Source organism: Melopsittacus undulatus, chromosome 8 (genome assembly GCF_012275295.1).
Source record: "Melopsittacus undulatus isolate bMelUnd1 chromosome 8, bMelUnd1.mat.Z, whole genome shotgun sequence".
Classification (NCBI taxonomy): Eukaryota; Metazoa; Chordata; class Aves; order Psittaciformes; family Psittaculidae; genus Melopsittacus; species Melopsittacus undulatus.
The window spans coordinates 10,030,415-10,056,299 of NC_047534.1; the positions used below are offsets into that span (position 1 = coordinate 10,030,415).

At 39.9% G+C, this 25,885-nt stretch overlaps 1 protein-coding gene across 1 annotated transcript in view; it reads right to left on the minus strand.

Annotated features, from left to right (window-relative positions):
• The window catches only part of LOC101874331 (multidrug resistance-associated protein 1), a 54,948-nt gene extending 30,990 nt beyond the window's left edge, over window positions 1-23,958 (minus strand). The window contains exons 1-9 of the mRNA XM_031043993.2: window positions 23,839-23,958; window positions 10,381-10,557; window positions 9,486-9,608; window positions 8,018-8,155; window positions 6,805-6,930; window positions 3,672-3,733; window positions 2,675-2,806; window positions 1,416-1,643; window positions 563-740 (exon numbers count right to left, since the gene is read on the minus strand). Of these exons, the coding sequence (XP_030899853.1) occupies window positions 563-740; window positions 1,416-1,643; window positions 2,675-2,806; window positions 3,672-3,733; window positions 6,805-6,930; window positions 8,018-8,155; window positions 9,486-9,608; window positions 10,381-10,557; window positions 23,839-23,886 (1,212 nt within the window). The 5' untranslated portion in view covers window positions 23,887-23,958. The remainder of the gene's footprint in view (window positions 1-562; window positions 741-1,415; window positions 1,644-2,674; window positions 2,807-3,671; window positions 3,734-6,804; window positions 6,931-8,017; window positions 8,156-9,485; window positions 9,609-10,380; window positions 10,558-23,838) is intronic.
• Window positions 23,959-25,885: the final 1,927 nt, after the last annotated feature.

Here is a 25,885-nt window from a genome sequence, read left to right on the forward strand (position 1 = left end):
CCTGCACATCTTACAAAATGCAAGTTGTATAGTTTAAACCAAGCAGCTGGGTTTAAAAATAACAGAGAATTAAAGGCAACAAGCAATCTTTGAGGCTAGGGTTGGTTGACTGGTGCTTTTATTGTCTGGGGGGCAACGATGGACACTTTGCTTGGCTTGTTTTTTTAGTGTAAGAACCTTCACTTCCCATCACACATTTTTCTCACACAAAGCAACCAGTTCACAGCTTTCCAAAACGTTCCAACTTATTCCAAGATGAGGTGGCACTGTTGCTAAGTCCTAAATGAAGCTGTAAATGTAGATGCATCCTAATTTCTGCACAAACTGAAGAAGTTTCATACCCTTACTCTAACCAAGCCAAGGTTTCTTGTTTGGCAGCAGGAAGGTGCCTGAACATTGTTCTACCTTAAAGGCTTTTGTTTATAAATGAGATACTCTCTTATTTCTATTAAGAGCTAGGAATCAGCCCAACAGTCTCCTAACTAATTAAATTATTCAGACTTAAGTGATGCATTCACAGAGTCACCAAGAGGTATTGTTGTATATTTAAAGAAACACCTACCTTTCGATAAATTACACCAACAATAGCTGTTTTGAGCCTCATTCCAGTTACAAAGCAAATATGAAAATACTGGTGAAGAATCAGTGTCTGAAGACAGGCACAAACAAACAGCAACCCTGTGTAAAAGTAGCCTTGCCAGTTTGGGGCTGCCTTGTTATTTACAAAGTGGATCAGCAATCTGTGGAGAGAGGAATTAGTTCTCGATATATGAAAATGAAAAGTCAGGGTTACAACCTCAGATAAGGACAAATATTACATGGGTCATGCAAACACCCAAAATACCAAACCTTAGATAAAACACTTCAAACTTCTTAGAAACATTTTACACTAGCACACATCACTCTTCTCCTAACAATGTACTACTTCAAACCAAAGTATCACATACCTTACATGTGCAGCATTCTCTTGGAGCTACACTAAAAAGTCTCAAATTCCCTCCATCTAAAATACTTACAGCTTACTTACAACTGCTTACAGTTGTTCTACATCTCTCACCTTCAAGCAGCACAACTCTTCCTACCCCCTTAGCTCTCTGTTGCTTCACCTATTGCAACTTGTAATCCCACAGTCATTACACGTTAGAACTAAACAAACTCTCTTGCTGTTGTTGACTAAGTTCCTGCCTGGCCCTCCTAGTGTTGGAAAGGAACATAAAAAGTCAAATATTTGATACATCATGTTATATATTTAAAAATCAATGGACCAAAACTGCTCACATGTCTGGTCTCTAGTTTGCATGAAACTCTTCCCACTGAACCAGCTGAAGGCAAAGCAGCTTGGCGAGTCAAAAACCAGTGTGTTTGAAATTCTGTCCACATACTTTTAATACGATAATAAAGTATATAGGTCTTACTTCAGAATTTCTGGGCCTGCAAACATCAAGAGATCATGTGCAGCTTTAAACAGGAAGCTCATGAGAAAATATGGTCCAAAGGTTTTATATAACACCTTGAATAACGATGCTTCAGAGCTCTTCTGAGATGGTTTTATGATCAAAGCCTCAGCCTCTTCTGTCACATCACCATTTGAGTGGCTTTGATTTTGTTGCTTTTTGGGCGAGTAGACCATGTTTAATGGTTGCCTGAAATAAGAGGAGGCATATAATGTAGCCTTTACTCAAGCATAAAGCCAACTGGGAAAATGCACAGTATATAAATGAGATTTTTATAAGCTGTTTACTTCTCTTCTTAACAGTTTAACTGGGTTCTACTACCAATCAAACATCTTTTTTATCATATAAACATAGCTAAATGAACTGGCTACTCACAAATAAGTCTTTGTACAGATAAATAAGATTCTTGCTGAATCTTTTCTATAGGTCTGCCAGAGGGAATAAGGGCTGTAACATGTGTTAAAGAGCAAAGGACATTATTTATTCCAGAACCCAGCATGCTAAACTTTCTTCAAAATCAAGGCCTCACTGAACACCAGAGTTAAAAAATTGCAGTCAGATTTATTCCAAGTCATCCCCAATGGCCTGAACACATTCATTACATACATCTGGCTTATGCCAGACTACATACTTCCAAACTTCTGAGGACAAGCGGTATGTAAAAATACACTGTAAGCAAGCAAGCAAATTTCCTTCAATGAAAAGCTACTTCTATTTCCTACAGTAAAGGGTGATGAAAGTAGAATGGAAACTGCAGGCATGCAGTCTTTCTAATTTTAGTCATCTGGCTTAGATGCCCAAGCTCCCTATATAGTCAAAGGAAAGAAATAAGCAGCTCACTTTTATACCCTGAATTGCCCTCCTGTGGCTTCACTAACTATAGAGGGAGCCCAAGCTCCTAAATTATGACTGAAGTTTGACTGCAAAAACATTCCCTCCCCAGTGGAAAAAAAAACCACACATCAGAAGAAACAATAATCAGCTTTAGATCACAGAAGACTGAGGGAAATTTGATGCAGCTTTTCATAAAGAAGACACACAACACATTACTCAATTCCTGTTGTGTATGCACCTAAGGACAAATACAGAGCTGCCACTTGGGCCTTACAAAAACAGGCTTGATAATGGATGACAAAACACCTCTAAGTAGAGGCTGAGTAACTTAAGCTTTTGAACCTCCACATCTTGAAAGATACACCAGCCAGGATAACTGAACTTACCTCTTGGTTTTTGCCCATTCTTTTGCCCAGTTTCTAGCCAAACCTGGCACTATCTCCTCTGATTTGTCCTCTTTATTTAATGACCACAAATCCTTGGCTTCCAAAGGTCTCCGATAACCCTGAACCATCAACCTGTGTTAAAAAGAATCAGCACTATATATTTAAGAACACTAGAGATACATGTCTATGTGTGTGTGCCTATATATATATGTGTCTTATATATACTTATATATATACTTATATACTTAAGACATTGGTTCTTACATCTAGCCCCAAAACAGAGAGAGTGCTTACAAAAATGTATGCAAGAGCACCTGTAGCAACACAGGTCCAGACGGTAAAACAAACTACTGCCTTTACTGTGAGAATAAAGATACTAAAACACCTAAGGATCCAGGATATGCCACTGGATTCAAATTTCAGGGAGAATAAAAGAAAGCATGCGGTGATCTCATTTGAAAATCAGCCAGGCAATTAATATTCCCATGCCTACAAAGTTTCAAAATCTTTATTAGCCTTTAATTTTACAAAGCAGTGCCTTTCATCTAGCTTTCTGTTAGAACTCTGGCCAAGTACCAACCACAACTATACACCACTATTATTTTACATGTTTCTGTGTTTTAACTCACAAGAACATGTGTTGTGATCAAATTATACAGCATAACCTAACCTAAGTTAACGAAAAATAAACAGAACCCACACCTATTGGAGCTAACAGTTTTGAATGCCCTAGTTTCTAAATAGAGCAGATAACTTCTATTTCCCAAAGAATTTTCATTATATTTTTTCAGCAAACATACTAAATATATACTGTCAAAACTTAAATTACAAAGACTCCACAAAGGAAGTAAAAAATACTAACAAAATTAAAAAAAAAATCTACCTACAAAACAACCAAAACCATTATTGCATGATTATTGCTAATTTGATTCTGAAAGCATGATCCTAAAAAGGCATCTAACTTTAACTGGTGCTTTATTTGTCATCTTGATCTTACCCAGTGATCCACCAGAAAGTGATTCTGGAGAGGAAAGAAGCACTGAACTGTGGACATGGATTCTGAAGGAGAAAAAAAATAAACCAATCCACATAGAAAGTGAATAATTCAGGACCAAAAGAAACAAACCAAACACTAAAGATGGCTTTGAAATTCCTTTTGTTTATGGTATTTACTTTCACATTACTAATCTTGTCATTTGTCACTGACAGCCTGTTCAGGAAACACAAGCACAGCTTCAGGGCTGTAAGCAGAGGAGGCCACTGAGGCACAGGAAGAGGAGTATCCCATGTCAAGAGTGCAACAAGTAGTTGAGGGAATTTTTTAAGATAGTACAGGCCAGACAGTCTCTCAAGACATCATAACCAGTGCCTACCAGTAACAATGCAAAGTGTGCTACCATATAACAGCGTAAATGTTACTTGGGCAATTAGTCACAAACTAATAGTTCAGTTGTACTGTTCTTGCAGTTAAGTGCTGTGACTCCATCAGAACAGATGTATAAATGAAAGAAAAAAAATTATAAACTCAGTAACAGCTACCCAAAACAGTCCCTAAACCCCTGCATTTCATTCATCAATAAGCACAAGAAACTTCAGTAGCCATAAAGGTACACAGTTAGCTCATGATCTACATCAAGCCCAGTGGCTGTTTTAACTGCTCTTTGGGTTAACATCCTACCCTAACCTTGTTGGATTAAAACAGCAGAGAGGAAGGCTGGAGGAATTTCAAAGGCACTGAAGGCGATTCATTTGCAGAATTCCAGTGCAGATTTCTGTATTCCCTCTTTCACTACTCTCAACAGCACATAATGCTAAAACTAGCCACTCCTCCAGCACACAAACCACTACGTTTTTATCAACTATAATTGGAGCAGCTCAGGTATTTCTATCAACAGAAGTCATCAAACACCATTAAAGTACTGCAATTAAAAAAGACAGAGCTTAGAGTTCCAATATTTGCATTTTTCAACTGATGTTTGTGTAACCTGCTTTCTCCACCAAGCTATAATTAAAGTGTGTTGTAAACAAGCTACACGAAACAGGCTCCTGCATTTCCTTTTCTGCACACAAGGCTCTGTACAACTTTGCAGGGAACAATGAGAGTATGTATGAGATGGACATTTTTTGTGATCAGGGATAAGAGTTAAACATTTCCAAAGTATTTAAACACTTGCAACAAAATGATTGCAAGCAAATCCCACACCATCCTTTAATGAATAAATAAAGGTTTTAAACTCAGAGACATTAAAAAAAAGGGGGAAGTGAGCTTGGTAATTTCAGCCTTCAGCCACGCCAGCATTCCTGACAGACATATTACTATTTCAGCAAATACAGGGAATACTTTTAACTTAAACATTATTACAAAATATTCTGAATTTTATATAAAATGCTGTGTTACTTTTTTCCTTTATACTTTTTTTTTAATCTAATTGCAGGTGGAAACTCTTAAATTCAAACATCCCCTAGATCTTATACCACCAAAAACTGGACTTCATCTGCATAAAGCAAAAGTTTAAAACACTAAAACATATTGGATTACTGTTAAAACAGTACTGTTTTTGATAAAATGAGTTGTTACACGAAGAACTACTAATCCTACTGACATTCATGCAGACAGAATGAAGACAAGTTGTAACAAGTCTGCCCTTCAGTAATGCAAACAAAGATAAAACAAGACAAAACACACTGACTTTATACATCAGCACCTGCGTCTTAGAAATGTCACTGTAGTTTTTTTGCTTAAGTAAACATATAATAAGATTTTACTCAAAATTTCTGGTTGGGAAGTGCTTGGCAGAAGGGAATAAAGCAGAATTTAAGACTAACTAATATGACCTGCTTTGTTCTTTTCCTCATCATAAGATTCAATAAATGCACCACTCATGAAAAGGTTAAAATTTTAAGTGTGCCCAATTTCCTACAGACAGTCCTAGAAACAGTCAGAACACAAAACTAAACCACTGTGGTATCAAAGCACCCTGTACTATGATCAAGGCAGAAATATATCCATATATATATTCATATATCCATAAATATATTTCCATATATCCACAGCATTCTGTCATACACATTTCATACCTGCATGAGATGAAAAGAACACAAAGATGAAGAGGATCCAGAGACTGAGCAATATACTCTTTTCTACAGGTATATATACACATAGATGGACTGTCAGTGGTAATGCAGAGCACCACTGGCACACTGGATGCCAACAGAGAGGTAACTAATTCAGTAAGTGCAACTGGTTATGGACCTTTCCCACAGTTAAACACTGATTTCCCCCTTTCACACATTCACGCATTTCACACCTTTCTTCCTAAGTCAGTGCTTAACAGATGCCTAACAGCCATCAAACCAGAACAAGAATTACACCTTATTTTTAATAACTAACTAAATAAAGCCACCAAACACAAGAACTGAGGTTTCTAAGCTTGATACTGGCACACCCAAATTCCTGGCAGCAACAGGTGTCACCCCACTGTGCCTTAGAAGGTCTAGCCTGGGGCTAAGCAAGCACTATAAGGATCCTGCATCTCTTGGGTCCCTTTAGATCCATGCCATATAGCTAACACAATTAAGAACCTATACATCTAGACAAAATTAAATTCCTACCTGCAGACCACCCTCTAATGCTAGCTGCTCTCAAAATCAAGCTGGTTACATTTCTGCTTGACACAAGAACGGCAAATATGGAAATCAAATGCATCTAACCAGATTCTTAAGTTTTCCAGGTGCAGATTCTTCCCCACCTTCAATAGGAAGGGAATGCACACCCTTATGAGATACTACCTACTGAACAGTATTGGCTGACTAGGAGGACAGCATTTAATATCAGTATTTCCCATTGATTTCCAAAAGCACTACTGAATAAAATACCTATGTCGTAACCTCCAGGAATGCTATTAAGAAATTACTGAAACAGTGTATTTTCCTCTCTTTCTCTTAAATACAGGCTACCTTGTTTTGCACGTTATAGGATTCATCTTCTGCATCACCGATGAAAGAGTAGAAAGAACACCCTACTGCAAACAAGTCAAGCAGATTTTAATTACTTGGCATCTGGGAAATTATGGCTCTATAACTCATTGTACAGAATATTGCACACAGGAAAGTACAGACTGAACACTTACAGGATCATTTACTGTTTCAGAAAACAAAGGTGGTTGTTCTGGAAAACAACACAGGATGAGTTGTACAAGTAACAGGATAAAGTAGATGCAGAAGGTGGCATAACGAAATGCATCCACTTCAGCACCCTACAAAGGAAAGTGATATTCCAATTAGCAGGATTGAGAATCTTTTTAAAACAACATATTATTATTAAACATAAACCAGTTGTAAATTCTATAAATATTACCCTACCCAACTCCATGCAAATTAAAGTCAATATCTATTTTGGTTAAGGGAAGGTAAAGAAAGGGGGGAGAAGATGAAAGATACCATTTATTTTTAAACAACCACTGCATTAAACACAAAACATGAACTTCTTCTGCAGAGAAGTTCTCTTCAAGGCATTGTTTGTACTACCACAGAATGCCCCAATTTGAAGTCAATGTATTAATTACAGGAGTAAGGCATTTATGCACTGGGTGGCAAGAAGTTTCCAAGGCAAATTTATTAATTACTATGCACATAAAAATTAGAGGAGCAGAATTTAGATTATAATTTGTTATGCTCCACTCAAATTCCAGAGCTTCTTCCATCTCTTACATTAGGACTGATACATAAAGCATAAACCTCCGAAGTCAAAGCACAGGACAGACGGACACATACTCCCACACTCACCAGTAAAATCCCACTCCCAACAGCTAAAGACAAAAGTTGGCTGAAAGTTCTCAAAATTCACACTACAGCTTAAAGAAATCAAAGTGATGCCATTTTCAGGCAGCTCCACAATTAATCTGATATTTGAGGTGGCCTTACTATAAAACAGACTGACATAAAAATATTTCACTTGTACACTTCCATTTTGTCTCAGCAGATGGGACCACAGAGCCATCAAAACCATGTGTTTTTGTAAATCCACTGTACAGGAAGACAAAGTAAACTCCCAGAACGGTTTTCATATCAAAGATAATACACTTTGATTGTACTCAAGCAGGCACATCCCTTCTGGAACAGCTAGAATTTTCTTGGCAACTGTTGCTGCAGTTAATGTCACTATGGATTTCATCTCTAAACCAGAGCCATTATGTCTTTCTTATTTTGCTTTTATCCTTTAAGGAACAAAGGTACACTGAATGAACCATTCACTGACTTAATTGGCACAATTAGAAAAACAATTACTCTATCACTGCACTACTTAGGATTATTTTCAACTGAATGAGGCTAGCAACCACTTACCAAATTTAAGGCATGTTTTATTTTGGATCTAAAAACCACTGTGGCACATGTCAATGAGATGAGCCAGAAAATCATCATGACACCTGAAGACTGGACTCCTTTTATTCTTTCATACTGTATTAAAAATGTGGCAAGCAACTGTGGACAAGTAAGATAAAAATATATTTACACACTAAGTTTTACAACATTATACACAAATACAAGGTACTGTGTCAAAGTGTGCTTATTTAATATTCCAAATCCAGTAGCTCCCAGGGACACTCAGAGATTTAAAGTGTAAATAAAAAATACCTTTAAGCATTAAATGCTCTTGAGCAGTAAAGATAAGAAGTGGACAAAAAAATGAAAAGAAATATATATTACACAGAAGTAAATGACCACACACACAAAAGCACTGTCAAAAGCTACCAGACTTTACTACTTCAGTTTTCTGGTTCTACATCACAAGTTAACATGCAATTATAGCAACACTATATCCTTTCCAAGACTAGTTCTTTTTAAAATAAAAATGTTTCTTTCCATACATGCCACAACACCAAACAACACTGATCACTCTATTTCTGTATTTTGTGTGTTTTCAGGGTCCTTTAGGAAGCTGGTACATTTTAGTAATCTCACTTGGCTGCTGCAACATGCATTTTCAATCACCACAAGGGCTTGGCAATTGCACTATTAAATGACCCCCAAACCATTTCACAGTACTTGCATCTGTCAGCATGCTTAAGGGCAGTTGGGTTTTTTCTTTGGCTTTTATTGTTATTGTTGCTACTGCTGTTGGGGTGGTTGTGTCCTGTCCTGTCCCTCCCTTGAGTATCATGTTTAATCAATACCATTCAAAGTCTGTGATAAATATAAGGCAACTGACAAGAAATGAACAGCAAGGCATTTTTGCATTTCCTTGAAATGGAGACTACTGGTGTGAAAATAGACAATACTTATGCATCTAGGTAGAAAAGAGTTAGCTGAGGATACCTGTGTGTCTCCTGGCTGCCATGCCATCAAATGAAAACACGGACTTAGGAAAGTTATATACAAGAGTTAAGTATGTAGTAAGATACTTAATAATGCAATGCCTTTAATAGTCTTTTACTAAGTTCAGTGTGATTTGTATTATCTAGGTTTAATCAGTTCTCCCACCTTGATTTCTCAACCCTGTGCTTGAGTCAAGCTATTAAATGAACAGTAGCTCAAGCCTGCCAAAATAAGGCAAGACAAGTAGCACTGGCTTGTTTGCTGACACACAACACACTGAGCACAACTGGCTTGGGGAAAGGGGAAGAGGGTGTCCTAAAATTTATTTTTTATTAAAAGAAAGTGGACATTTTAGAGTAAATATTTCCCAGTTCAACTGCAGACTAAGTCTTTATGTAACGACTGTAGTTTAAAAAATTACAATGCTAAATAATACTAAGATGTATGTTATTGCTTCAGGCTTTGCATGAACAAAGGCTGTAACAGAAGAACTTACCATTGTTATACCCAATACTGTTGGCCCAACAAGAAAAAATGGAGCTCGAAAAATTTGACTTCTTTCCCAGAAAGAGTAGAAAAGGTCTGCCCAGCAGACTATCCACAGTATCAAGCCCAAAGCCTGCAATACAAAAGTGTATTTCATACATCAGTTCACACAGATTATGCAGCAAAATATATATGTGAACACTTGATGTTATGTGCTAGTAGAAGAGTCAAAATTAGATCATCTCTTTTGGGCAATTCTACAACATGCTCAAAGGAAGGGTAATTTGGCCTTACCTACTGGGTCCCCAACTAGAAGAAAAGTGTTTACTAATCTTTAGTACCATGTAATTCAGTGTATCACAAAGCAGAAAGCTGGTGAATCTCATTCCTGAGTAACAGATTGCAGAGGCAAAACCTCTCCAATACACCATGCTATTACAGTCCTTAAAACTTCTCTTATTCTACAGGAGGTGAATAAAAAAAGTAAGAAATCATTAAGTACCTATTTCACAACAGAAGTGGAACAGAATACCTGCAGCAGCTCTACAAATCTATGCTGTGCAACTCAAGAAGCTAACAGGATAACAAAATCTTTTTATTATTAAAATAAAGGCCTTGAGATTGAGTTGCCTTAAAATAGTCTTTTTTTTTCTCCATCTGATCTTACAAAGCATTTGCACGCTTTTTTGCTCTGCCACAATACATTTTAGAAAGCCTACTGATAAAAGCGCAACAAATGCGTAATGCTTAGAAATCAAACACAAGTAGAACAAGTAAGTCACGGCTTAAGTGTGCACACAGGCCAAGATTGATGTGCAACAAAAATAGTGTGCTAAAACAGAACTGAGAATAGATTTAAACTTCCAGATAAGCATAATAAATTCTGCTTTTAGGAAGTCACATACCGTTTTGGCTTTGTTGAGGTTTGACATTTGTATGTATCCCCTGTCATGATAACGAAGGTATAGGAAGTACACCGGGAAGCAGACCCACAGATAAATACAAGGAATCCAGACCAGAACTGTGTTCTGAAAGCACTGGGTGAAGTCTGGATTTTCTGTGTGCCATGTCAGATTCCAATCCTGGGGAGAGAAAAATCAATTGAGTTAAAGAAAAAGCAAACACAGAACTTCAGTATTAAAAGAAAGGAAAAAAAAATAGCCATTATCTGTCTTATTCTGTATCCCTTCTTGTGTATTTGTTTCTACTTGTATTAAACTGGCATCATTTTGTGGTGTATCTAATTTTATTGCACTTTTTATAGCTTAGAAGCTTTAAACCTTTACAAGACGACACTGTCTATACACAGCTACCAGAACACATAAATGTAATACTGGTATCTTTAACAGTACTTATTAGGAACTTTAACAGTATTAATCAAGGACTTTCATATTATCATTGCAGAAAAACAACACAACAATGCTCGTCATCTTCCATTATAACCAAAGTGCACGCATGTATAAATACTCAGCTACACCACATTGCCAAATTTCGGTGTGGAAACATTATCTGGCACACAGTAAAAGTGAACAGCACAAGACATCAGTTCACTATTTTAACATTGTCTCATAGCTCCCAAGCTGTCCGCAGCAAACCCAGTGGAGACTTCCTGGTAATTCAGAACAACAAGGCATAGAAGGAAGTAGGAGGCTTGCCCTTGCAGCCTGTTTCTTACTCAAAAGGAAAACGTAAATCAATGTAACACAATGTTTTCCTACTTCTCTTAACACAGTTTTCAAAAACAAGACAAACCACCATACATCAACCCAAAATTTACAGTGATCAAAACACAATCACAATTTCCATTACTGGTACAAGTATTTACAATTATTTACAAGTAATTACAATTATTTACAATGACAGACTGTTGAGTAAAATGAACTTTCATACCATAGTTATGATTGGCTTGAGTTAGGGAAATCTCCTGCAGGAAACTTTACCTTCAAATTACTGACTTTGCTGTTCAGTTATCACAAGGGACACTTCCTCTCAACTGCTGTAGGCTTCTAACTCTCAAAAAAAAAATAAATGCTGCAATACAGAGTTATCGCTGCTGCAGATATATTGCAATAACCAACAGCCAAAGCAGAGCTGACAGGCTTCTGTTTAAAAGCTACACAGCCAGGAGTAGCAGTTCCATGCCCAAAGGCTCAGTGTCATTTTCAGTTGCAAAGCATTTTTTCAGCCAGTTGCACAGCTTACAACCACACAGAATACCAGTACCACTACTGGCACATAATGGTAGTCAGTAATCCTTCTCCTCTATAAAAGCCTGAGCTAGTCACAGAAATAAGTGCCATTATCCACATTTTTAATAGATGAGGAAACAGAAGCAAAAGGAGCTCTAGTGCCTGTCACCTCTATTCTAACATCAAAGCTGGAAACAGATCCCACTGCCATACTTTGATCCTTATTTGTCCTCATCTTCCACTGATTAAACAGTTTCAATTAAACAGTCACAATAAGAGGAAAACAGATCTGAAGCAGAAAATACAATTTGTAAAAATGTCAATTTGAGGATAACCAGTAATATTTTAGCATAGAGTAGGTTTCCCCTTAAATTTGACTGTTCCATACGAAGATGTCTTGTTTGAAAAGGAAAATAACAGAAAAAATAAAAAAAAAAAGGGGGAGAAGAAAAACGAAAAAACAACCTTCTTTTGAAAACATATTAACAAATGTATTGTCTTTCCCCACTTCCCTCTCAATTTGTGTCAGAATCTAGGACATTTTCTGTTGGAAACAACAGACAATATGCACAGGACACACAGCTGTTACTTTTCTCCTCTATTTCTACAGCATTCTAAAAATTCTTCTCACTTCATACCATTTTTAACTTTCCAGTTAAAGAAAATACTTTTTAAAAATCTTTGAACACAGCCATTTCAAGGAAATTAACACTGCTAGAGCATAAAAATGCCTCATCATGTTTTACTGTGTCTGCATACGGGTCAAGTAAATTGCTCGCGATGAGGCAGAGGCTGCGAGATACTGTGGGCAATCCACATGCTTATTGAGCTCCCTGACTGCAGAACATCAGAAATTTCAGCTGAGTCATCCTTACATTTAGCTACTGCACGAATGTTTTTGGCTTTCTAAGTCCCAGCTGCTCCGCTCCAGCACAATAGCCAAGAAAAAGTCTCATGACTCTGCAGAACAGTTTACAGTTCATAAATTATGATAGTTCGTATGATTATACAAGTAAGTTGAGAGGACCTAATCAGCTTTACAACAAACAAAGAAGAACACTGACATTTCATTGAGGGCTTTTGGGGGTTTTTTCTGTTGTTTTTTTTTTTTTTAAGATCTACACACTGCTTGGGAAAGTTTCTCTCTCCTTTTCCAGTGTTTTTAAATGCTTGCTGTAAAATGAATCAGGCAATTACCAGAAAGAACAAAGCGGGTAATACACATGTCACTGCCACGTGGCTAAGTAAAAGAAAGAAGTGCTATATGCATGACTGCTATGCATATCGGCTGGAGGATATTCTAAAAACATGCGCAGACTTTCATTTCACTTTTATATTTGCATGTTTCTGCATGAAAGGCAAGAGCGTACAATGCAATGATACTTTAGGGTTAAGGGCAAAATGATGGGACAACAGGGTGGTTTGGGGTAAGATTACTGCTAGAATTTAACAGCTGCAGCAAGATGAGTGTATCTTCTTTCACATTTTTTCCCGGATTTGATCCAGAGGCTGCTGATATTAAATAGGAACTTGCTTGGGCTTAAATACACTATTATTCGCTGTACACAAGAAATGGCTACACACAGGTGAGGTACAGAAGCCCCATCCATTTCACGTTCATTTCAGACAACAAAAGATGAGCAAAACATGCATAAGAAGACAGACATGGTGGCATTTTTTCCTGCCAATTCCCTAGGTGCAGTTCTCTCAGGCTATGTCCATACAAGGCAGTTAGCACAGGAAGGAACAGAGCTGTAGACCAAACACTTCCTGTTGAGCACCTAATGCACTCACAAGATGCCTTTCACCCAGGTTCAGACAATAGGAGTTGTACGCTCTCCTGCAAGCTGACCAGCCTGTCCATCAGCCTCTGGAAGCACACTTCCCAGTTAGTGCCTGTCCAAAAGGCACTCAGGCCACTCTTGAGTGAACCAACAAGCAGGGCAGGGGACTGTCAGGAGATCACATAAGAAGCAGGCTACCAGTCTGAACTGAGATGTTAATGCCTTAAGTGCACAAAGTCAAGAGGACATCAATCCATTACAAAAGGGCACACCCTAAGTCTTGTATGGAGGATACCATAGCTTTATGAGGTTCAATCATAGCTGGAAATACGTCACTCAGCGTGAAACCAACAGGGATGCTGGAGAGGGACTATTCATTAGGGACTGTAGTGATAGGACAAGGGGTAACAGGTTGAAACTTAAACAGCAGAGGTTTAGATTGGATATAAGGAAGAAATTCTTTACTGTGAGGGTGGTGAGGTGCTGGAATGGGTTGCCCAGGGAGGTGTGAATGCTCCATCCCTGGCAGTGTTCAAGACCAGGTTAGATGAACCCTTGGGTGATATGGTTTAGTGTGAGGTGTCCCTGCCCATGGCAGGGGGATTGGAACTAGATGATCTTAAGGTCCTTTCCAACCCTAACCTATGTTTCTATGATTCTATGTTCAAATCACAATGTTCAGTTGAACAAGTATAGACTAACTCTTCTAGTTTAAAGTACATGCTTCTCCTTTGCTTTATAAAAAGCTAATCAGAGTTTTATTTTTTTCCCAGCACAAACCAGTATTCTTTATGGACCAACACAGAATGTCACCGAAGCAGACCCTTGTATTTAATAGACATTAATTAGCAATTTAATGACTTTTTTCTAACTTGTGTTTTAGAAACACTGTTTTAGAAGTTCTATGAAAGCAGTAAGTTGCCCCATTTTCACATCTTAAATAGAAATTTTCACTCTAATTGCTAACCCTTCTACTTTGCAAGAGCACATTAATGGACAAGATATCCAAGTGTCCACTGAAAGCCTACACAAATGAGCAGTCTCCTGCCACGAGGGAGGAGGAAAAAAAGGGTTAGGTTCATAGCTTTTAAGACTGTATAATCTAGAAGCAGCCTTTAAACAATGACTGCAGGAACCCGCAGGAGAAGAATCCTTGTGTGACCCCTTTTTCCTTTCTTGGTAGATGCTGGGAGACAAAAGATCTGCTGTCGGCTTCATTTTATACTTGTTCAAAAGAACCACATCTCAACAGATGTTACATAGTTTCAGGTTTGGGATTTTTTTCTTTTAAGATCGATGGAAAATTTTAAAGTTTCCTAGGATAGCAAATGGATATTTTTAAATTTATCTGACCTATTTCTCAGTTTTCATTTCCATCACCAGCACTGCAACTGAAAAACATACCAGTCCACAGTTTTTGTGTCCAACAGCACATTTTCTTTTATGGCAAAAAGCCCTTTCTATCACACTTGAAGTGAAACCTTCTATCTCCAAGAGTGCAAAAAATGCTTGGTGTTCCCCAGAACCATGGGGATCAATTCACATATAAACCACTTATTTAACAGTGCATAAACCCAAGGAAAATAAAGAACTATATTAAATTTCTGTCTAAAATTTCGGGAACAGGCATGATAAAAACACTGGCAGGGGCACCAGACAAACGTCACAACACAGAAGATCAGTTATTCTGCCTATGCTCAGGGAAGGAAGACTACAGAGAAACTGTATGCCTCCAGTGTGCCACATCCGAGGAATAATGACAGTATTTGACTCTGGGCAGGACCTCGTGGCTAGCTGCCCCTCCTCTGGCAGCCAGGAAAAACTGTTAAGTGAGCAGCCAGCAGCCTCCAGTTCTCACATCAATAACCCTATCTGACCCACAGCACATTGTAATATTCTCACTGGCAGAATAGGAGAGACCAAAGTCACTCAGTTTCCTGCCTGCTGTGCACAAGTGTGCTAGAGATACAGGCTGTCAACCCCATTGTTAAACCCACCTGCATAAACCAGCTGTGACTGAAAAGTGATTTAAATATTTACCGCACACCTACGTGAAAAATGAAATCACGAAACCACATGGAAATCTTAGTATCATAGTTGACACTCCTTCAAATGGAGTTTTACATTGACATTGGTGTAATGTCACTACTTCATGTATCTACCTATGTATGACATGACATACATGACATCTTCACGTATAACACTGCTTCAGTATCTCCCACAGCAGAAGCACTTCCTTTGTAATACCGAGACATCTTAGAATGGTTTGGATCAAAAGGGACCATAACGATCACCTAGGTCCAGCCCCTCTGCCACAGACAGTGACACCTTCCACCAGACCATTTTCCTCAAAGCCTCATCCAACCTGGCCTCATACGGTTTCTCAATCTTATTTTCCTAACAGTAAAAATCATTTTGTGCTTAATGCAATGCTTACATTTAGCAGAACACATGTAATTAGCTCTCTGAAGCAGTAACATTGAAACTGAAGCTGACAACTTTCATTATAACAGTACTGCCACTTTCTCATAGCCATAGGAAGTCTCGCAATCTGGAAGCTCTAGATAGCATATTAAAAAAATCCCCAGCACAGCACCTATAAACCCAGGAACTGTTTCAATCATTCTCTCTGATGCCACAAGGCCATCGGCCTTTAGCCTACACTATCTAGAACAGCGAATTTCCTGCCTGCCTATCCCCAGATCGGAGATTAGCCTGATGTGGCTGAGCCTACAGCCCCAGAACAGCTAGCAGTGTGAGTGGACAACAGGGGATGAGGGTACAGAAAAAGACTTATCTCTTTAAGACTGCTTTAAAGGAACTCTGACCTTATTTAAAAGGTCCTCTATACCACCATTCTTCACCAAAACTAACAGTAATAACAGTGACACTGTTGATCACACTGAGAATTAAGGAAAGCAATGGATAACTAAGTGATCCAGATTTTGCAGTAGGATAGAAGAAGGTCTGTTTTCAAGTAACGAATATAAAAAAGCTCTCCAAGTTATTCAGTTTGTCAAGAAAGTTTTATTCAATTTAGCTTTAGAAATTTTGAAGGCAGGCTGAAATAATGTTCTCAAAACACCGTAAATATAGCGTCTTGATTCTATCATACACATTACGGATTATGAAACATGTACTGGATCTCGCTGTTTCTCTAAGAGCATATTTAGAATAGAGCCTACAACAAGCACAACCATACACCATCTTCACCAGTATAACATTTGCTCTGCTGCACCTGCTGTTCACACTAAATCACAGGATGTGACAGGTCAGTAAAACAAACAGATATTCACACAAGAAAAATCCTCCAGAACTCCCCAGAACTGCAGCAGAAACACCCACACCTGCAGCTCTCCTGTCTGCTCAGCAATACTCACAGGAACAAGAACAGACAATAACACCCCTGACAGGGCCAAACAAGGTGCTGAGGTATACGACACTATAAAAAAGAAAACCCTTCCTATTGACATGTTTATTATTCACTTAAAAATACTATGCAGCTTATATTGAAACTATTTGGGAAAAAGTACTACTTGTATTAAAGGATCCAACGGTTCCAGTATCAGCTCCAGATGAAGCAGCATAATATACACACACAAACATACCTTAGCTGACATTTATTTCCTCTAGCTTTTTTTCTTAATAAACAGTGAGTTTCCCCAAATGCACAGATCTGTCCTGTGACACAATGTAGTTGCTGTTCTTGCAATGGACCTTAGTGCAGTGTGCAAGTAAAATGGTACCTTTGCTGTGATGCGCACAACGTGAGGCCATGCTGCATTTAAATAAAGCTTTCAATACACTACCAATTCCTTTGAAGACCTGTACTAACTACATCAAATTAATGGTTTGCCAGTTTGTTGTATAATCTAAGGGTGTACTGTGCAAAAAGTAAAAGCCACACAACCAAATATTTGATCTTATTCCCAGGCACCCACAGACTCTAAAAACTACTTCTGCAAGGAGAAATGGCAAAATTATGCTCCTGCACAGAACTCTACCATTTACCACAAGCAGTGGAAGAAATGAAGCATGTCAGACTGCTGATTTGGTAAGAGACTTCAGGACTTTCCTTCACGTTCACATCTGAGGATGGGTGCTCAGATCTCCAGAAAGTTATCAGATATTTATTAAGGCAAATAGGAGCCCAATTAGATAAGTAAGTTTGTGAGGTTTTGTTCTTCTACTGGCACGAAGGCAAAATGAGAAATACTAATGGTAATTATCACATTAGCATGCAAGAATTGGATTCAGATCTCTGACTTCACATTCACCCACAGAAAAAACAACATTGTCACAAGACAACATTGTTACAGCAAGAGAGGGAGCATTGATAAATAAGTAAATCAATCACATAATAAACAGGGGTCCTAAAATTTTTATATCATTTCTGTAAGGACTGTGGAGGAAATCTCAGTGTTTCCTGTGACAGGTAAACACCCTTTATTTCTTATAATGTCTTCTATTAGAAATGGTTTTAGCAAGATGAAATTCTCAACAGTAATGACTTACAAAATGCAGATTTGACTAGTTATGGCAGCCAAGAAAAAAACTCTACCTTCCAATACCTGTTCCTGAGCTTAAATCAGGTCTCTGCACCTCCTTGCTCAAAACCCAAACATCACTGTTTTCTAATGTTCACAGAGAGATGAAATCCCTGGTTATAGACAGCATGGCATCAGCTGGAACTGCATGTAAAATGACAAGAAGGAAAAAGAAAACAAAAACCAAAACCAACCTTTTGCTTTTGTTTTGCTTTAGCTTAAAATAAGAAACTGATGCTGACAAGTTATCAGAGAAGGGTAAATTCCACCTGCAGCTGTGGAATTTACAAGAGCTGATCTTTGTAATCTAAGAGCCCAAAAGCCACCGAATTATGGCTATTTGTGTCAGGGAAACATATTACAGATTACATCAACATTCACAAAAGTAAAATGTTTAGCCTTTTTCTACAGACACAGTATTTCCAGACCCTGCAAGTACCATGACACATTTGGCCACATGACAATAAAATATTTACCATTCAGTTTAAGAATCAAAAGGATAGGTTTTACCCACCTGTATAATTTTTCATTGAAATGACTCTTACAAGAACACATGAAAAAGATTCCCGCTCTCATCTCCTTTTTGAACCAAAACCAGAACTTTTGCTGAATAATAATGCAGCAGCCTGTGTATCTAGTTCAAATCACTGTGAGAATTTTTAATACACCTGGGTAATAACCTTACAAAGGGCCTAAGATAACAGCTTACATTGGCATAAACTGTATCCAAAGCTACCGCAGATGCAAAGAGTGAGAAAACAGTAATGCATGGAATTCTGACTCTATTAAAAGTAAGCAAAAGGTCAGTACCCGGCAGAAGGCTTTTTAGAGATGTGACCCAGAATGACTTCAGTGCAACCCGGGTTAACCTTCACTTAGTCCCAGTATAGCACAGTGTCTCAATGCAAACTGCAATATAACTGCATAGAACAGCACAAGTTATCCAGGTGTTCTGCTGGGGATATTTCCTCATTTAACTTTACTGAGCAACCTTGAACTAACAGCTGTAGAATGCCAGCTCATTTGTTAAGAATATCCTCATCCACAATAGAATATCAGGCTTAATTTTCCTGTATCTTCCCTAAACTGATCGATTCTGGACCAAGAGCGATAAGCCTTATTTCTAACAGAAGATTAATTTTCATGCAAATTCAGACCAACAGAAATGCTTTACAGGTTTAAAGAAGAGAAAGCTGACAGATAAGCTTCTGGCTTTCATTACTAAAAATGCCATCAATCACCAAGCCAGGAGAATCATGCAATCAGCTGTTTATTACAATGTTTATTACAATCTTGTGTAAGGGTTTTCCTGTTTAACTGTTTTCTGCTGCTGCTCCTTCTCTGTTCCAAATGCTGTCCACATATTACCTTCCTGTGGCAGCAAGTTTAAGTAGTTTTCTGATCTGCACACTCTTAAATTCTGATCACAAATACATTCATAAACTTCATACTTTTACAACTGAAGGAAGTCTAAATTCATAATTTGTATCAAGCTCACTCAGCACCTCAGTGTCCCCCTACCTCTGCCACAAACACACTGAAAAAGCACTATTTTACAGTGCAAAAGGCTGCAGGATCCCAAGATACATGCTAATTTACTGCTTGTCTGATACATGAAAGCATACGCCATGAACCTTCAGAACATGAAATTACTTCTTACATAAAAGTCTGGTTTTCCTTCAGAAGTCTATTTCAGGAAAACTGTCAGTATCCCAGTGTTCTCATAAGCAGTATACCCACAGCAGACGTTTACATCACACAATATCACTTCACAACTGTCAGCTAATCATTATTATAATTAACTATACTTAACTCATTTATTAAAGAATATTAATGGATTTTCTCTTTAATAACACCCTATCAAGCCACATTATAGTCTTAGAAGATCCTAACATGTCTGCAAACAGCTTAGAGAGGCCGGTAGATCTCCCCTATATACAATGTCAATCAAAATACAAATCATAATATATTGGGACAAACACTCAAGAAAATACATTTATTGAAGCAGGCAAAACATTCCTGAAAGCCTTACAATTCTACACAACAGCAAGAGAAGCAGAGCCCAATCCCACCAAGTTGATCCCTGGATTTTGCATGTGAGGCTTTGCCTCAGCTTTTCTTATCCATTCTGTTTATGTCCTGCAGTTTGGTTCCATATGAAGAAGCACTATACTTAGAATAGTATGTGGATACAATTTCTTTACTAACAGAGAAGAGGCTCCACAAATGCTTTCTGCACCAACAGGAAAGAAAGAGGCCTGGGCTTACACAGACGAACACAGCCTGGATCATTAAAGGACTCTGTAGCTTTCAAAACGAAACATAGGAGATTAAAACTTGATTTTCTCCTAGAAGTAAATGGAATTACTTGCTTTCAATCCTTCCTCAACAACCAAAAGTCCAACTAGAAAAATTAATGGGGTGGGAGAGGGAGGAGGAATTGTCTCTAAGTTCCCACTGAGATAAAGAAGAATTAATATCTATCAAAATAAATTTTAAAAAGCACAACTTTGCCTGTGAAGGCCATGATAGGAGCTTACATACATATCCGCCATTTCCCTCACATTCCCATAAGTATAAACAAGAACCCCAAAATTTCAGATTCTATTTGACTTACCAGCATCTTCTAATGGACACACAACTAAGACTTCCTGTAACTCCTGGCAGAGCACTGGGGGAGGGACCGTCAGGAGCTGCTTGTGTGAGTGTAAACTCACCTTTTCATTCATATCAAGGGGGATAGCCTTGAAAACTCTAAATATCACAAAAACTCTTATCCTCTTCCTTTTGTAACTTCAAGCATAAGACTTCTCTAAACATGATACTACATAGTTTACAAGCTCTGAAAAACTGTAACTACCCCAATATTTTACTCCAAATAAAGTAACACCAACACGCTATTTTAAAATTAAACTCTACTGAAACCATTGTGTGATTATGCATATATCCAGACAGCTAGGTCAGCAGGCCAAAGTGTACAGCATGTTCAACATCTGCTTGGTGCTTATCCTGCTCACCTAGAATGACTGAGCTCCTCACTCCTCACTTTTTTTGCCTGCTGGTAATGAAGCCAGGGAGACTTCACTCATGCACTAGTGACACCCCAGGCAAACATATCTCAGCATGTCAGGTCACAAGAGTTTTCAAGTTTAAACAGGCCCTTAAAAGTCACTACACTGAAATTAGAGTAGTGCAAATGTTACGCCAACCCACTAGGGGTTTTTAAAACTTTTACTGTCATCAACAGGTATTAGTAAATAGTAACTTTATCTTATGTAGCTGTACCTTTGTGTTATGGATGGGATACTCATTCTAAGATACTCGGTGATGCTCAAGAGAGCAAGGACGAAAAAGTAGCCTTCAAAAAAGGGAGTCTGGTTCAAAGGAAGTAAGAAACAGCTAAGTTCTGTAAGCAAATCTGACTGCAGTAAAGTTAATATGTTGAGGGGGCACAGAGATAGGTTAAATGTGGGGAGGAAGGTGTGCAGGTGAGAGCAAGATGCTTGTGCTGTTGACCTTTCAGATTAAGTATTAAATAAACCCAACCTGTTTAATTCTCAGACAAGAACTTTTAACATTAACATTCCTTGGGTGTGCAAAGAATAAAAATCCTGGGCAGCATGGCTTAAGAAGATTAGCATAGGGTCTTTAAGAGTCCATTACGTCCTTTCAACCTGCGAAGTCTCCCCCACTATTTAAAACTGAGCTGCCTCAAACTCAGCACCACCCTTAACAGAAAACACATGTCTTCCTTGAAGCAGTTTGCCAGTGCTAGGAAATCCCACTGCTCCACTAGCAAGCACCAACCAAAACAGCTGATGCCGCCATAAAGCTCACCACAAGAACACAACAACACGTGCCACCGCATATCTAGCCATCACCCAGCTCTGAGAAGCGGAAGAGTGCAGTCCACAAGACAGGAAGACAGTAGCACACAGTACCACAGAGGTGTTATCTAGAAGCCCAGTGAAACTCTACTACAACTTCAGCTTCAAGTAGTAGCCACGATGGAAACACCAGAAAATAAAACAGCCAGAGCATCCACAAGGACCAAGACTAGCATTACTACTCTCCCACTACTAGGAACAATGCAGAGTGCTGCTCATGAGGACAAGTTCATCAACGAACAACAGTTTTCCAAAGACACCTTACACAAACTAGAATACACAACTCTTCTTTTTCAGGATTAGAAGAACCCAAAACTCAAATAACCACACCCAAAGGATCTTTAGCTGTAAGAAACAAAAGGCAGACTGCACGTAACTTGGAGCGGGATGACAAATCACAGAGTCATCTATGCTCTTGGGAACCAATGCATCTAGTGAAAAAAAATGTGTGGTGTACTTATGACCCAGCAGAAATGGCTATACAAGAATAGTGCTTTCACGATAAAAGAATCTGGCATCAGAAATCCTATATAAATTAGTTGCTTCCAACAGCTTAAGTGTAGATCTTGTATCTACATGAAGTTCCAAGCCCACAAGTCCAAGAACTGGAAACTTTTTTCCAGAAGCTTTTCCACAAACTGAGTTCTGACACATGTATTCGCTAAAGCTCTTCAAAAAGAAAATGTCTCATTCTAGGAAAGGGAAACATTTGATGACAATCTGTAATTTAACCCACTCTGAGAAACATAAAAATTAGCATAAAAGACATACGAACACAAGCAATGTAACAGGAGGTGAGAGTCACTTTGGAACAGCTGGAAAAGATAAATATCTTGAAGTCTTAATGATTTTTAAAATATTTGCTGAGTAATATCTTAACAGCTCTTGAGACAAACAGTAAACAACATGCGTTGAGACATCAAATTCTATGTTACTCGTAAGGCTGTTCATTAGCTCAGTGCTGGTTTTGGTAAATAATGAATACATGAGTTCTTTGAACAGTCTACAAATATCCACATCCTCCTCTTAGCCCTACACTATCCTCAGCAGCTCTCACCCCATTTTTTTCCCCCCAACTTTCAGCTCTCTGTCCTCCTTTCCTCCACAAAACCTTTTTCCATATAACCCGTTTCCTCCTCACAAGGATTTTCACTGCCTTCCTGCCCTCCCAGAGGCCTCACTGCTGCTAGCACCTGTGTGCTTCTGCAAAGGAACACCTTAGGTCAGCAAGACCCACTCTGCAACGTTTCCACACCACCTTCCTTTGCACAGCTGGTTTTCAGTTCACCCACAACAGGCTGCACTCATCACTCTACATTAAGGAAGAGCAAAAATATCGCTATGCAAACACGCGATATAGCTGCTAAACCGCAGAAAGAATATCTTTGGCCTCCTTCCCAGGACAGCACACTACTTCTGTAGGATGGCAGCAGCCAGTCACCGTTATTACTCGCACAGCCCTGAGTAATGCAGTAAATACAGCTAAACGTCGGTCACTCAAGAACTCGTTCCGCGTCTCCCAGGCAAGAGCTCGCTAACATATAAGCATTTTATTTCCCTGGCGGAAACCCCGCACACGAGGCACACCGGGTCCCACTCTGCCACTCGGGGGCGAGAACACCGAACACAGCCGGAGACCCGCGAGCCCCCAGCCGCGGCCCTGCTCCTACACGTAAGCCCGAGGCCGCTTCACGCCAGCTTATCAGGCACGCACCGCTGGGGCTAAAGGAGCTGGCGCACGGTCGGGGCGCGCCGCAGACCCTCGTGCTCTGCCTACGGTGAGAGCCGGCATGGGAGGCTCCGGCTCTCCCTCCGCCGGAGGCAGCCTCTTCAGGCTCTGCCCGGGGCCAGCGGCCAGCGACCATCCCTGTCCCACCCGGCTCCCCACCATCCCTCACTGCCGGCACTGGCAGCAGCCGCCAAGCCGAGACCCCACAACCCCATCCAGCCGCTCACCCAGAAGGGCTCGTAGGCATCCACACTGCAGAAGCTCTCGATCCCCATGGGGCGCGGAGAATCGACCGCGGGCTCCCGCGGCAGCGCTGCGCTTCCCCCTCCGCACCTCTCCGTGCCCGGGCGGAGACGGGCCGGCACCGCCAGCACGGCGCCCTGATTGGCTCCGCGGTCACGGGGATGCAGAGCCCCGGCGCCGCCACCGCCCGCGCTGCGCAGCCCCGCCTCGGCGGGGGCGGGGGGAAGCTGTTCGGAGCTTTGCACGCCAGCCCAGCCCGGCGGCGTTCCGCGGGGTGCGCATCGCCTTTGCACACGCGGTTACCCGTGTTCCCGCCCGGGGCGAGGACGGGTCCCGAGGCTTGGAGCTCGGCCGGAGCCTAACACGTGTCTGTGTTCTGCTCAGAACACCCCGCGCCACCGTTAGCCTCGCCGGGGCGGAAGCATTGCCCCCCTCGTTGCACCCCCGCCTCTCCTCTCTCCAGCAGTCTTTCGGATCTCTCACCTCCCACCCGCACCGGCGGCAGCGGCTGCCTGCAGACACCACCGCGACCCCTTCTCCGGGCAGCAGGTACAAGGACTCCACACATCCATCATGTAAAGGCACTGCGAGCCAGAGCCTTCCTCGGGGAAAGACACAGTGAAAGCCCTCACTCACCTTCAAACACTTCTCAACGTGAAGCAGTTAAACTGGTTTCAAAGCCCCAAACTACTTCGAGTTGACTAGCATGAACTCAACCTAAATGGCTTCATCCACAACCAACTTTGCACCAAACTATATACTGGTTCAAATAACCACACAGCCCCTAATGCTCTGTTTGGCTCTGTCTCATGGTGCACTCTTCACATCCAATTTAAAGTGCATCGGTTAGGCCCACAGACGGCATCCATGCTCAGCTGACTTATCTGACACACCAGAAAACACCAGCTGGAGCATGTATGGCACATATGCCAGAATGGCGTCATACCCTGCAGGAAAGAGCAGGGTGGTTACATGCTACCCTACAGAAAAACATCTGAAACCTTTAATTATATGAGCTACATAAAGAATCTCTATTTAAAATGTTCTTTTGCATCCAGAGCAATTATGGTAACGGACAAACTTGTCAGAAGAGACAAAGCTGTCAGAAGAGAGGCAGGTATGGTTTGTCTAATGTGTAACTAAAATGCAAGAATCACATACAAAGATAATATCACAGGTTGCTGCTTTACTGGCCTGTATGCCTTCACTGTAGTTTTGGAGCTGTGCTGGTAGCTGGCTGTGGACATGCTATTCGTTCAGCTGCAGCAACACCGATCTGTGCGGCTGGATCTCTTGTTTCCGGGGTGTCAAGGTCGAGGAGCAGCAGCAATGCTCAGCCTCCACCAAGGCCCTGTATGCCTTGATGAGCTGAGCAGAATCATCACAGAAAGATCAAACCAAATTCTGTGTCAGAAGGGCAAAAGCTCGTATCAGTTTAACCCATACCTTAGTTCATACAGCATTCAAATCTTTATAGTACTGTAAGAGAACAGCTAAATGTTGACGTCTGACTCCCCTTATCCTTATTAAGAATATTTGTCCTGGTTTGTGCATTCATCTTTAAATTCATCATAAAATCATAGTAAATGCCTTGGTGGGTTGCTTTTTGATGTCTCAATACTATCACACCTGTTGTAAAAGTTACATCGCAGCCTCCCACATGTGTTACCCTACTGCCCCTCGGCTGTAAGGAATACCTTTTTATCCTGGCTACTCTGCATCACATATGAATGTGTAACTCTGACAAACAACACAAGCTCCCCCACAGTTACTTGTGTTATTTAGTAGTCCTGTAGGAAGAGCTTTTCCTTTTTAATAGCACTATTAATACACGGTAAACCAGAAAAAAAGGTGACCTCTAAGAGCTTCTACTTTTACACATACTCTGCATACAACAACAGAATATAAATTTACAGCTGAAATGATACAGCAGAAAAATTAATACAGGGTGGAAAACAGCAACAACTAGAAATTAGGTGTAATAGAACAGTGACCTACAACAACATGGAGAACTTTGGAAGGATACAGGGA